General features: G+C 32.3%; 2 protein-coding genes across 2 annotated transcripts; both read right to left on the bottom strand.

Annotated features, from left to right (window-relative positions):
• Positions 1–1,412: 1,412 nt before the first annotated feature.
• Positions 1,413–2,546, bottom strand: LOC18050346 (cytosolic sulfotransferase 16). The gene has a single exon (XM_006440748.1). It carries the CDS (start codon positions 2,544–2,546, stop codon positions 1,413–1,415), a length of 1,134 nt encoding a protein of 377 aa, XP_006440811.1.
• A 5,534-nt stretch (positions 2,547–8,080) lies between these two features.
• On the bottom strand, positions 8,081–12,405 carry LOC18050345 (probable galacturonosyltransferase 11). Its single transcript, XM_006440747.2, has 2 exons — positions 11,832–12,405; positions 8,081–9,970 (listed from the first exon to the last, which is right to left on the bottom strand). Exons 1-2 carry the CDS (start codon positions 11,982–11,984, stop codon positions 8,516–8,518), a joined length of 1,608 nt encoding a protein of 535 aa, XP_006440810.1. The 5' UTR covers positions 11,985–12,405; the 3' UTR covers positions 8,081–8,515.
• Between the last annotated feature and the right edge of the window lie 513 nt (positions 12,406–12,918).

Raw genomic sequence — 12,918 nt, 5'->3', positions numbered from 1 at the left:
ATTTTTTTACTTTAGCTCGACCGTACGTGGTACGTAATGAATAAAGAGAAAATATTGATAATAATGATTGGAATCTTGATATTTGAATCTGGGCGCAAATCTCATTTTAAGCTACAACGCATGTGATAAATACATCATGTTAACATTAATAACTAATTTAATGTGGTTAATAAAGGCCTATTTGGCTCTTTTTCACGGTAGCTGGTTAATTACCAGTCTAGTTCCTGGAGTGTTTGGTCCTAATGAGTTTCTTATAGCTATTGAGCTTGTTTTTTATTTTTATTTTTCTTCTTTTTTATTCGTCCACTTGTATCTGTAAATTGACCAAAAAAAAAAAAAAGAAATATTGTTTACTTCACACCCATAATAAGCATGACCTTGACAGTTCTATCTTTTATTTCACAATTGCTATAGCTTAAACCACAAATCCTTATTATCAAATAAAATTTAAATGTAAATCTACCATATTAATTATGGACTCAAGTGCGACTCAAACATTATGATTTCTAATATTGCTAAAAATGAATCATATTATATATATATATATATATATACACACTCACACACACACACGCGTACTTATGTATGTATGGATGTATGTAATCTTGCTTCAAATTGTTCTTTTAATTGTCTCAAATAAAAAATTCGTATGATTCATTAATAACTCTATATAAGAATGAAATAAAGATTCAAAATATCAAGATCATAATGAGATGATCTTTCTCAATTAGATAATCATGGCCGAAATCAAGATTATTTTGACATTTATAAATATCTAGAAATTATCTAATGAGTTATATGACAAGCGAGTCATCATGAAACGCAATGATTTTAAGAAATTATCATGGAATGGAAATGTGGTAGATTCCACAAATTATTATACTTGAATGTTTTCCTTTTAAGTTATTCAATTTTTAATATAAATTGTGTCCTTTAGCCATGTTGAATAACAAAAATAAAGTTCATTTTGTTTCTCTAAATTTTTGGAATGAATATTTACGAAACACACTGATTCATATCTTTTACTCATCTTTCTTTTTGTTTGACTTTTTAAGATCCAATTATTGGCTGATGGTTAACAAAAAAAAACAATAAATAAATATATTTAAACTATATCAAATTAATAATGTATATCTGCCACAAGATTTTTAAAAGACAAGTTAAGACAAGATGAGTAGAGAATCCATATTGAAAACATAAGTAGTATCATCATTGTTCCTTCTCTTACATAATAAGAGAAAATAAAAATAAGATTTTGAAAGGAAATGAATCTTTATTCATAACTTACTGCAAGAGTAAAAAACAGCACAAATTGGTCAAATAAGATGGGAACAAATTAAACGCTCAAGGCTAATAATTAAGCATGTTATGCAACAACTCTAGCAACGCATTAATACTATAATTATTAAGTGTCAATCCAGAACCATCTCTAACTTCTCTTCTGTGATCTGATCTAGGCGTTCAATCATTTCCTTGGTAAGATGATTCTCCCAATCTCCAACTCTTCCTTTTCTAAAGAAGTCACAATTATCAATAACAAGTTGGTTGCTGAACCTTTTCACTTTGGTTTTATTCACTTCCAAGCTGCTCAAATTCTCAAAACTACACAGCCTAATAATTTCATGAACCACACCATCACTCTCTTCCTCTAATGAAAATGGTTGACCCAAAAACTCAGTCAATCTCTTCAAAAGAACAAAGGGTTCCCTCATCATTTCCTCATATTTCAAAAACAAGATTTTTTCAGGAGATTCTAAGCTTGCTTTCCAATATCCCAAAACATGATCCCAAAACGGACCATAATGAGAAACCCCTTTGCAAAACAGCTCAAATGCATCTTCTAGTGACAGGGGTGGCAGCTCTTTAGGCCTCGCCTTGTTCATAAACACCCACTTGGAAACAAGAACATCTTTAGGGTTTCGGCATATGTAAACAAAGCGAGAACCAGAGGATATCATGGAGTTAGGTAACAAATCATAAGGGATGTGAGTAGCGAAAAGACGAGGTGAAGGAAGAGAGTGGATACTAGACACGGGATTGTTTTGAAAAATGTAGGCATCTAAGAAGGGGACGCAATCATGGGGGCTAGCGCTGAGCAAAGGATGTGATGGAAAATCATAGCGAGATCGGTTCATGGTGGCGAAAATAAGAGCTTTGAGCCATGTAGTGCCACACTTTGGGAAGGTGGCCAAGAATATATCAGTAGGTTGAGCCTTAAAATGATCTTGGATAAACATGAGACCTTTTAGGGCTCCATACGCTGTTAGCCAACAGCCTTTGTAATAGACTAGATGTTCAGTCATCCAACCTTTTCCCTTGGGAAGTGATGCCACGAGCTCTTCAAATCTTTTGATCGTTTTTTGGTAATCTGCCTCTTCTTTATTCCCTTCATCACAGGTTTTGTTAACAAGGTTTTGCTGAGAGTGAAGGTTATCTTCATTGGTTTTGTTAACGAGACATTGGTAAGAGGTAAGGGTTTCTACGGAGTCCTCATCTTCTTCTTCGAGATCAATGTTGGTTTTGCGAATGTGATATGAACAGCCCATAAGGAAGAAGAATTGTTTTTATTTGCAGCTAGATAGGACTTGGGAAATAGAGAGCTTAAATTAATTACTTTGGGCTGAGATTAGAGAATATAGTGGTGCCATTTTATAGAAAGAGTTAAAAGGATACTTCGCCACTGGTTATTACGTGCGAGAAGAGGAAAGAAAACCAAAAAAAAAAAAAAAAGTTTAATGACAGATCTGCAATTACGTCAATCGATGTTAAAGTTTTAAGTCATAAGCTAAAGACATTTACAAGCAAACTTAATCAATAATCAGGATGCGAGTTTTGCACCCCTTATTACTCAATTATATTTCGGACTTTCGGTAAACGTTCTATCCAAAAAAAAAGAAAAAATCGGAAAACGTAGTACTTAGGGTTGGGCATAAACCCACAACCCATGGGTTTACCCAAACCCAAACCAAATTAAATGGTTTGGGTTGGATAAATCATGAAAATGGATTATATGTGGGTTTTATATAGAAAACCATTTCATTATGGGTTGGGTATGGTTACCCATTGGTCATGGACAAAACCCCAACACTCAAATTTTTCAAATGAAATAAATGAACACAAATAAGTGAAAAGACACCATTAAATTTTTTACGGCGTGATCAATTGTCAACAGTTAGAAAATGAAAATAATATGTAAAAATAAATTTAAATTAAATAAATATTGTTGTAAATAACATAATTTTTTTTCTTATTTACAAAAATAATTCCTCCCACATGGAATGATCATCATAGAAAGAACAGAAGACTCTACTAGTGATCAATAATAACTCGGCTTGGACTGGTTTGATATGCTAGATGGCGGCTAATTTTTTGTCAATAATTGAATGCAATGCCCATATTAGGCCCTGTACAAAACTTTGCTTACCATATAATAAAATTAGAACATAAAGCATACACACTATATAATATCAGATGTAAATAAAATTAAGTATATAAGTAGACAACATAACACAAAATTACCAAAATGATAAATAAAAATAAATATTCCATAATTAAATAAATAACAAGTAGCAAAATTTATTATTAGATTGTTAATGTCATGTTTGTGAAAGTTTATTATTAAAGTGTACGTTCTTATTTATTGAGAAATAATAATTTTTGTGATTAAACTTTATTTTGATTTTCTAGTATTCTTTTATTTAAGGATTAAGTTATTGTAAAATTTATAATTTTTATCCACTATATTTTTTATATTTTAATATCAATTTAATAATTTATAACAATTAATAATTATTATAATTTTGATATAATTAAATTTTATTAAAATAAAAAATATTTTGATAATAAAATTCAAATCAAACCCAAATGGTTTGGTTTGGGTTGGGTTAAAAATTTTTGGGTTGGATCTAAATTTTTATGGTTTAGTTTGGATTAATTTAAAATCCAACCCAAACCAACCCATGCCCACCCCTAGTAGTACTGTATATATAGTTTTCAAACAATAATGGCAAATAGTGCATTTACTTTAGAATACTTTTCAAGTAATTTAAAATTTGAAGTTGCAAATCTAGTCCTTAAATTAGTCGTTGAGAGTGAATTAGAGAGAGAATTTGGTTTAATTTTTTAAAAAACTCATTAATGGTTAAATTAATAACAGAAGGTAATTTCTAATGCTTGCATCTAGTGAGGATAATTTATGGCAAATAAGTTCCATTTCAAATTAATGGTATGGATATTCCATCTGATATTTGTTGGTTCATTTTATGGTCACATGTCACTTCACAATTAATTTCTTATGTATAAGCAAAAATGCATATGAGTTTGTACCATTAGAATTTGCGCAATAATTTGTAAGTATAGGTGTGATTAAGTTAGATTATTGATGAGCATAATTTATATACATATTTTACCCTTAATTATATAATTGCTAGTTATTTTTATTTGTTTCTTTTAATTAATTGAGTTATTTTATTGATTAGGGAAATAATTAGAGATTATGGATGAAAAACGCATAAAGAATAATAACTGGACAATATTGACGATCAAATTAATTTGTGAAAGCAATTCATGAAAGGGAGCTTAAAAAGGAAACAAATTAGAGTTTATGAAAATAATTGCCACTTGTGAAGAATAAAAGAAAAGAGGACAAAAGATGCTTAAAGGAGAATAATTAGGGGTGGCAAAAAAGCCCGGGCTTGTCCAGGCCCGGCCAAGCCCAGCCCAGGCCCGCGGGCCTAAAGCCCGGCCCACACGGATGGGCCTGGATATGGGCCCAAAAATTACAAAGCCCACATATATTGGGCCTGGACAAGGGCTTCACAAAAAAGCCCAGACTTGGCCCAGGCTTTTTAAATTTATGAATAAAAAATAAATTTAATTTAAATAAAAAAGAAAAAATTCAAAATATTAAATTAGTTTAATTTTTTATATTAGTATTTGTTATTTTATTAGGTTGTATTACTAATATTGCATGTATTTGACCATTATTCTATTTATATATTAGATTATTATCTTTAATTTAAATATTTTTTCTTAATTTAAAAAATATTTTATAATTGATTTAAAAAGCCCAAGCCCGGCCCGAGCCCGGCCCAGGCCCGTCTAGACCCGGCCCGAGTTCGGCCCGTCCAAGTTGGGCGGGCTTTTGAAGGGCCTAGGCTTTGTTTGAATGATGCGGGCTTGGGCCTGGGCTTTAAAAAGCCCGGCCCAAGCCCGCAAATTGCCATCCCTAAGAATAATTGGCTTGTGCATCTCACGTGAATAGTTAGAAAAGAATTGACCATTAATTTCAAGTGGGCTTCACGTGCATGGGCTTAAAGTTGGTTGTGCTTGGCTTGTTTTAAATCCTTTTGATTTGAGGATTTTGGAGGGTGTTACAATATAAAAGCCGAACTTTGGCTTTTGCAAGAAGAGAGCCGCCAGAGGGGAGTGCTGCAAACACAAGGCAGAAGAGGGGGGAAAAGGACGAGTGCAGCAGTTCGGCTTCATGGCTGATTTTATTTTTTGTGTTGCTCTCAATTCAAGTATGTTTAGCTAATTTTCTTATACTGAGGTTAAGAATAAAACCTTATTTAATGAAATAATTATCTTTTTATTTAATTAATTCCCTATATATGTTCTTTGATGATTATGGTTTTTATTTCACATAAATAATTGGATGTTAATAAAATCTTTTCATCAATTCTGTCATGCATTATTGATTGTTAGGATTAATATTCGATTAAATCTATGCTTGGATTTATAAAGTTTATACATGATTATCTTTGATTCTATGTCTTTCATTAAATTGTTTACATAGAGTGCTTAGGAAACTTTGACTCTTTGTTATTCAATCTGTTTACATGAAATTCTTAGATGTCATATTATCAAGCAGAAAAAGAACCTACATTAGATTTAATTACTTGGGCTTAATTGTTATATCTATGAGATGACATAAATTGATTTCGAGTTGTCACTCTAAAATTGGGGGTTAATTAATAATTAGATAATTACTAGTTGAATAGTAGTAGATTCTGAAACCTTGGTAATTTGTCTTATTGATTTCTCATTTGCTTTAATTGTTTTCTTAGTTTAATTAGTTTAATTTATCTTAAAACTCAATTTGCTCAACTAGGTTAGAATTAATATTAATTTTAGATTTAAATTAGACTTTTCAATTTATAACAATCCCTATGAGATCGACCTCGTTACCATTATTTTATCTTTAGATTCGTGCGCTTGCGAGTATATTAAAATTTTCACAACAATTATGTAACTTACATTAGGAGAAAAAAAAAATTGTACCTAATAACTCAAGACATTGATAATTAAACAATACATAAATTTTTTAGTACGAATCTTACCACCTAGTTCCAATCATTGCTAGATTACATAATCATGATATGATTGTGGCACCTTTTTCTAAAACAAATTTATCATTTTTTTTAATTGACACAAATTATTGTCTTATACAATTAACTTTCTTATTCGTTGGAAACATGAAATTAAATTTATTAATGCATTATATTATTCAGGTTTAACTTTATGGTCCCATGTCCACTAACTTCCTATAGAATATTTCGTTTGAGAAATTTGAAGCAGCAACTTGTGATTGAGAAATTGAAACTTCTAACTGAGAAATAACGAATGCTTTATAAATTCGGATAAGAAATTGCCTTCAAATTAAAAGGAAATTCACATCTAAATTTTGCGCCATCAATTGCTTAAAGAAATAGTAAATTATTTGGCTTTTCTTTCACTTTGTTAATTTTGAAAAGAGTAAATGACCGTTTAGCTTATATATTTTGAGTTATGTACTAGTTAAATCTTTATATTTTAAAAAAAATCTCAAGACACATTTGTTGTTAAATATGTTACATTTTTACCTTTACTTTTTCTTTCCTTTTACAATAATACTCTTGCAACAATACTCTTGTGGATATTAATGAAAAAATAATTTATCAAATTAATCTTAAAAGTAACATAAAAATTTACACAAATACTTTTATTATTATTATTTTATTTTTAAGATTAATTTGATAAATTTATTTTTATAATATAATTATTAGTAAGATTGTTGTAAGGATATTAAACATTACTTTAAGTTGGCTGATATTAATTTATTTATAAACAATTATTAGCAAGATTGTTGCACATGTGCTAAAATAATAGTTCTTTCACACTAATTAGTTAACTTTTCTTTTTCTATAGATAAACTAATTAATTTCAAGAATATTGTTGGAGGAATATTATTGTAAAGGAAAGAAAGGATAAACTAAGGATGAGAATGAACATATTTAATTGTAATTTTTTTAGATATTTTTTAAATATAGGGACTATATGAGTACTTAAATTAAAATATAATGACTAAATAAGTATTTACTCGTTACATTAATAGTTATTATTGTAAATATGTTCTGTATATAATTATAAATTTTTTATTTATTAATATTTAAAAACTGAAAAGATGGATAATTTTTAATTGTTTAATTTATTTAAGCCTGCTATGTTCCTGGCTTAGCTACATATATGATGTTCTCATACAGGAGGTGGTATAAATTTTACAGCATTACTGAAGTGAAATGTATGGTCCAAAGTTCGTGTACTTGCATCCTGTTGAATCTTCATCTGATCATTTTGAGGCAGATCACACTGTTTGAGAGAACTGAGAATTGCTTTATTAAATTGCTTCAGATGTAAATTGACAGACCTAAGCAGTGCAGTGCAACATTCAACAAAGTACTGCTGATATAAATCGAGGATCGAGGTTCCGTCAATTATGATGCCGACTATAAGTGTAGTATTACTCATTCCAATAAGTAGCAATCAAATTCTTAACCAGGACGAATCCATCTCAATGGTGAATTGGATAAGTGATATATTTTTATTCATATTGCTGCTTACCACCACTAGGACCAAGCCTTTTAACAGGATTCAGTTCTTTCATAAGGATCAATTGAATCAAAACAGCAAAAAGCTTACATTACAGCTGAAGAATGTTCAAAGAAACTCATTTTCTGAAAGTGAAACTAAAGGGGACCAGTTAACCACTGAAACAAAAAAAGAAATAGATTGGTAGCAAGTGAATGTTCACTACCTGAATAAAATTCTCTGTAACAGGAGGGCTACATAATAATCAACTCCAGAAATTATCTCACTAATTCACAATAATGGTTACTGTTTTAAATTACAGAAAAAGGTGAAAAAAAAAATATTCGGGTTCAACTACATTACAAACGGAAAGAGCTGATAAATTATTACAAGAATTGCTAAAGAACAAATAATTCTACAGCTCGTGAAAAAGGGAAAATGAAAACCCCAACCAAAAATGAATCCCTCGGAACTCTTCACCTGGTCCCTTTGAACTTTCTAGTGTATATAAATTTTGTTTTTCTTTCATGACACTATGGTAAGAAAAAGAAAAGCTTCTAAAGAAGTCAAAACTTTCTACTTCTGTCTCTACAATGATGCGATCACAGGTTGAGTATAAAAATATTCAAGATCGCATAAATTGCTTGTAATCAAGAAGTAGCACATTTTAACTCGTTTCACAGTCTTGGACATATGGGTGGCTGTGATTTACATACCGATCCCATATAGGCTTATACCTGCTAATGGCCAATTTTAGCCACGGCTTCATGTTTCCATTAAAGTGGATAACTGCTGCACTCTCAATTAGACGGTTGTCAATGTTCATATCATACCCCAGTCCTAGAACATGCCATCTCCTATCAAGAGGCTCTGTGAGTCCATAAAAGGCAAGAAGAGCAGGAGGAAGAGTTCCCAGCTTCCACAGTGTCTGATCAGCATTTTGTTCTTGCCAGTAATGATACCGTGCAGTCACATTTGCTTTCCTCCAAGCAATCAAGTCAAAAGCATTCATGCCAAATGCCCATCCACATGCCTGTGGATCAAACTTCGAGCTAATAATTGGGTTTGAGAAATTGAGATACTTGTAATAACGATGAAATGCTTCAAGACAAGTTTCAACTGCGCCATTCACATTTCCATGTAAATCCAATGAGAAAAGTGGTGTCAAATCCTTCTGAACAACAACATCATCATCAAGAAAAACTATTTTCTCCAACTGCGGATAAATCTCCGGGATGTAAAAGCGAAGGTGATTTAGCAAAGACAGATACCTAGGATTCCGCAATTTCGGCTCAACCCTCAAATCTTGATATTCACCAAAATAGATAGCCCGTGAGTCAGCATTAAGAAGCTGTTTCACAATGGGAGCATAAGAAGCATTCAACCATGAAAACTCCTCTATATTCTGCACTTCTATCGTGGACCCTTTAAAGTCATTATTGAGGAACCAAGCCTGCATAGCTCCATAGGTGACCCCATTGGTTACAATGTGGAAGACCATCTGTTTTGGATGATCGGCATTAGTGATGGTGGAATTGACAACTACAGATGTAGCCGGCACATTATCTGAAAATATACAGAAGTGATAGAGATTGTTGTCTACAAGTCGAGGAGAGTTTCTCCTCTCAGACGCAAGATCTTGGATATGCTTGCTTCTAACCCAATCTACTGAGAGCTTGACTTTCAGGCAATGTAGGCTCTTTGGTAGTGATTCAGCCAGCAATTGCCCAAAAAGTGCACTCTGAACTGTTGCTGCATTAGCACGCTCTTCAAGGGCTTGAATATGAGATTTCATGGTCATTATTGTTGTTGCAATGTCATAATGAGCATCTTGTGCCGTAAAGATGAGAGATGATAAGCTACTAATAATTGGCTCTGCTTCATCCAGAGTTATAGGCTCTCCTCTCATGGCAGCCTTAGAAAGCAAAAGCTGGCAACTTCTGATCTTCTTGCTCAGCTCCCAGGCAAGTCGAAGGTTGTTGTGCTCTTTGGCAATGATAACGTAAGCCTTAGCAAGTATTATTTGCTCTGCCAACTGCCGTGAAAACGAGGTTGCACTCAAGATTTCTTTTGTAAAATTTAAAACCTTCCGTTCAACCTGCTCTGTTCTTGCACTTTTCTCCTGGAAGAGGAGGTTAGTCCAGGGTAAGTCCTCAAACAATTGATTCAAAAGCAATGGGCAATCAGCTATATCAATTATTCAGTAGTCTCAGTCATTGTATGATTCACAACAATGTTTAAAATATTAACTTTTCTACGGTGTATCAGAAGGGAGCCCAAGCAAGGAACACAAAAAGGACAGCAATACAAGAAATGCAAAAAGGATGACGTTATAAGAAAAGGAAAAGGTCCAACACTATAGATAAAATCTAAGCAAAAAGAGCAGTGAATGATGCAGTAGCTATAATTGCAAGACTGTGATATTTATTTTGATTAAAGAATCAATGTCTGAATTGATTTATTTTCTAACTAAAAAAACTACAGATCTATACACACCTGATCAGTCAAGAAAATCCTGAAAAGGGTATGTTCAGGTACAGGAATGCAAATTGACTATTGGGTTAAGAACGCAAAATACATAGCATACGTGGTACCTAGAGGAATTATTAGGACTGGTGGTAGCTAAAAGTAGGTAATTATGGAGGAAGCCTAATATCCACAAGGAAATAGCTCACAGCCATTGCTGATGGTGGAGTCGTGGTAATATCGGAGCACTGAAGATGGTCAGTAATACTGGTAGCAGTAGCAACCATGACAGCGGCTGTGATGTGACAATTGCACAATAGTTGTATGGTGAAGTGCAGTGGCTGCAGGCACTGTATCTAGCAGTACAGTGGCTAAAGTGGTCCAGGACAAGATGGCGATGAGTTTCAAAGCAGATTTTTTTCCATTTATTTTTCTCTAGGGATCAATAGTTTCTTCACAAGTACCAATACTACCTAAAAGGGTGCAGCCAAAACACAAAACTCCCCACCACCAAAGTTACTTGAATAATGTGTTAATGTGCAAAAGAAGCAGCATAGGTAAATAATTCACATCACCACATAATACATAGTTTAGAAAACCGTAATAGCCCAATCTGTGAGCTCTGACCCAATATACGGAGAACACCATTATTACAGAGATTGACAAAAATCTAAAAGTTTATGACTCCATGGTTTATGAGATTAACATCATCTTGCACTTTATCAAGACTCATGAGATTTATCTGAATGAAGCAGTAACAAATTTCTTAACATGGTTGATTTCTTTAATCAAAAACATGTTGGCATAGTAATAAATGAAACAAAATACTTGATCACAGCTAAACCATCACAAACCTAATTCCTATAGTTCGCAAGTAATTCATGTTTCTTTTCCATTCAAACTAAGACCTTTTCAATCCTAATCAATTAAAGAAATGACGATCTCATAATCAGTTCCTAATATCCTGTTCATTACATTGGTAAAATTAATAAATATAAATTTACTTTGAATAAATTGCTCATTAGGAGGGTGATCTACAAAGAAAATAAATTAGTGCTAGCAAAAGTACTCTTAGTGAATTCAGCACTTGCAGTCCTCATAACAGAAAGAACAATATTGCAATAAAAAACTTGAGTTTAGCAAGTCGATAAAACCACTCCCCCATTCCAACAGAAAAGGAAGAACTTATATCTATGTCTGCATATGAATACATATACTTAGCTTCTACAAGTTTCATGCCTATATACAAGTGCACACATGTGAAATTTGAACCTAATCAGAAGTAGAATACAAACAAAAAGATACCCAGAGAAATGTCTTTCATCAAAGCTTTTAATCAACATACCATCAAAACTCCAAAACCAGTTAAAAAACTCATATTTCCACATAATAGACTTTCCGAGCACCAAGATCAGATGGGCATATCCAAAAGTATTAAAAAAAAATTAATCCATATCCAATCTAAAAGCCAAAAGAACAATTTATCAAAACAAGATAAGGGTTCTGTATTTGCTAACCAGTGCAAGCGGGTTAGAACGATCTTCATGATGATTATGTTGAACTATAAACAAAACCAATCCTGCAATTGAAAAAAGCCCAAGAAGAGCCCAGATCCAACAAGAAAGCCTCCTTCGAACCGGGCGCCGATATTCGGCCGCCCGCCGCCGCATCTTTCAGTGAATCTCTCCACAACTCAACACCAAATCAAGATTGGAAGCCGACCCATTTACCAGATTCGACCAAAAAATCATTGAAACTTGCCAAAAAAATATTTCCACCATACAATTCTTACTTGATCAATGAAACTGGCCTGGCCCTTTGATGCCTTTATAATAATAATAATAATAATAAACTTTAGAAACAAGAAAAAAGAAAGATTTTAACTTGCAAGGGAGGTTAAAGAATCTAGAATTGAAAGAGTGGCAAGTTATGTGATCTTGGTTTTGTTCTGTGTGAACAGTGAAAAATGAAGTGAAAGAATTTAACCGTGAAGAATGAAGTGAAAGTATTTAACCAAAAGAACTCAAGGGCGTCAAGTGCTCTCTGGTGGCTGTTAGATGTCAGATTCTTATAAGTGGAGGGAAACAAGAAGGGGCAAAAGCCAGCACATGAAAGAATGTAATGGGTACACAATGTTGCATGTTTTTTTTTTTTGTCAATTTTTAACATAGCTTGATAGCTTCTTCCCATTTTTTTATTTTTTATTTTTCAAATTTTGTTTTAAGCAAGCAAGTTTTAACATAGTTACCATGCTTATTTCCCTCATAATTATTTTCAAGCGGGAAATTATGGAAGTTCCAATAAACTTTTCTAAATTGATTGTATTACCTTAAATGCCAGTAGATTTTACCAAAATAAATTAAAATGAACTTAAAACATTTATGTTGCGTTTACATTTTGAATTGGAGTGAGAATCCTGAGATTAGGAGTGTGAAGTTGAAGTGGGAGTGGGAGTGGATTGTTTACTTACATTGGAATGAGAGCATGAAATTGGGAGTAAATGATTTTAAATTATTGTTTTATCCTTATTTAAATAATTATAATTTTTAATTACAAAATTAATAAAAAATAGATTTGAAAAATAAAATATTTATTTTATTATAT

This window comes from Citrus clementina, unplaced genomic scaffold, assembly GCF_000493195.1.
Source record: "Citrus clementina cultivar Clemenules unplaced genomic scaffold, Citrus_clementina_v1.0 scaffold_3, whole genome shotgun sequence".
NCBI lineage: Eukaryota > Viridiplantae > Streptophyta > Magnoliopsida > Sapindales > Rutaceae > Citrus > Citrus x clementina.
This window is presented reverse-complemented; position numbering and strand designations above follow the sequence as displayed.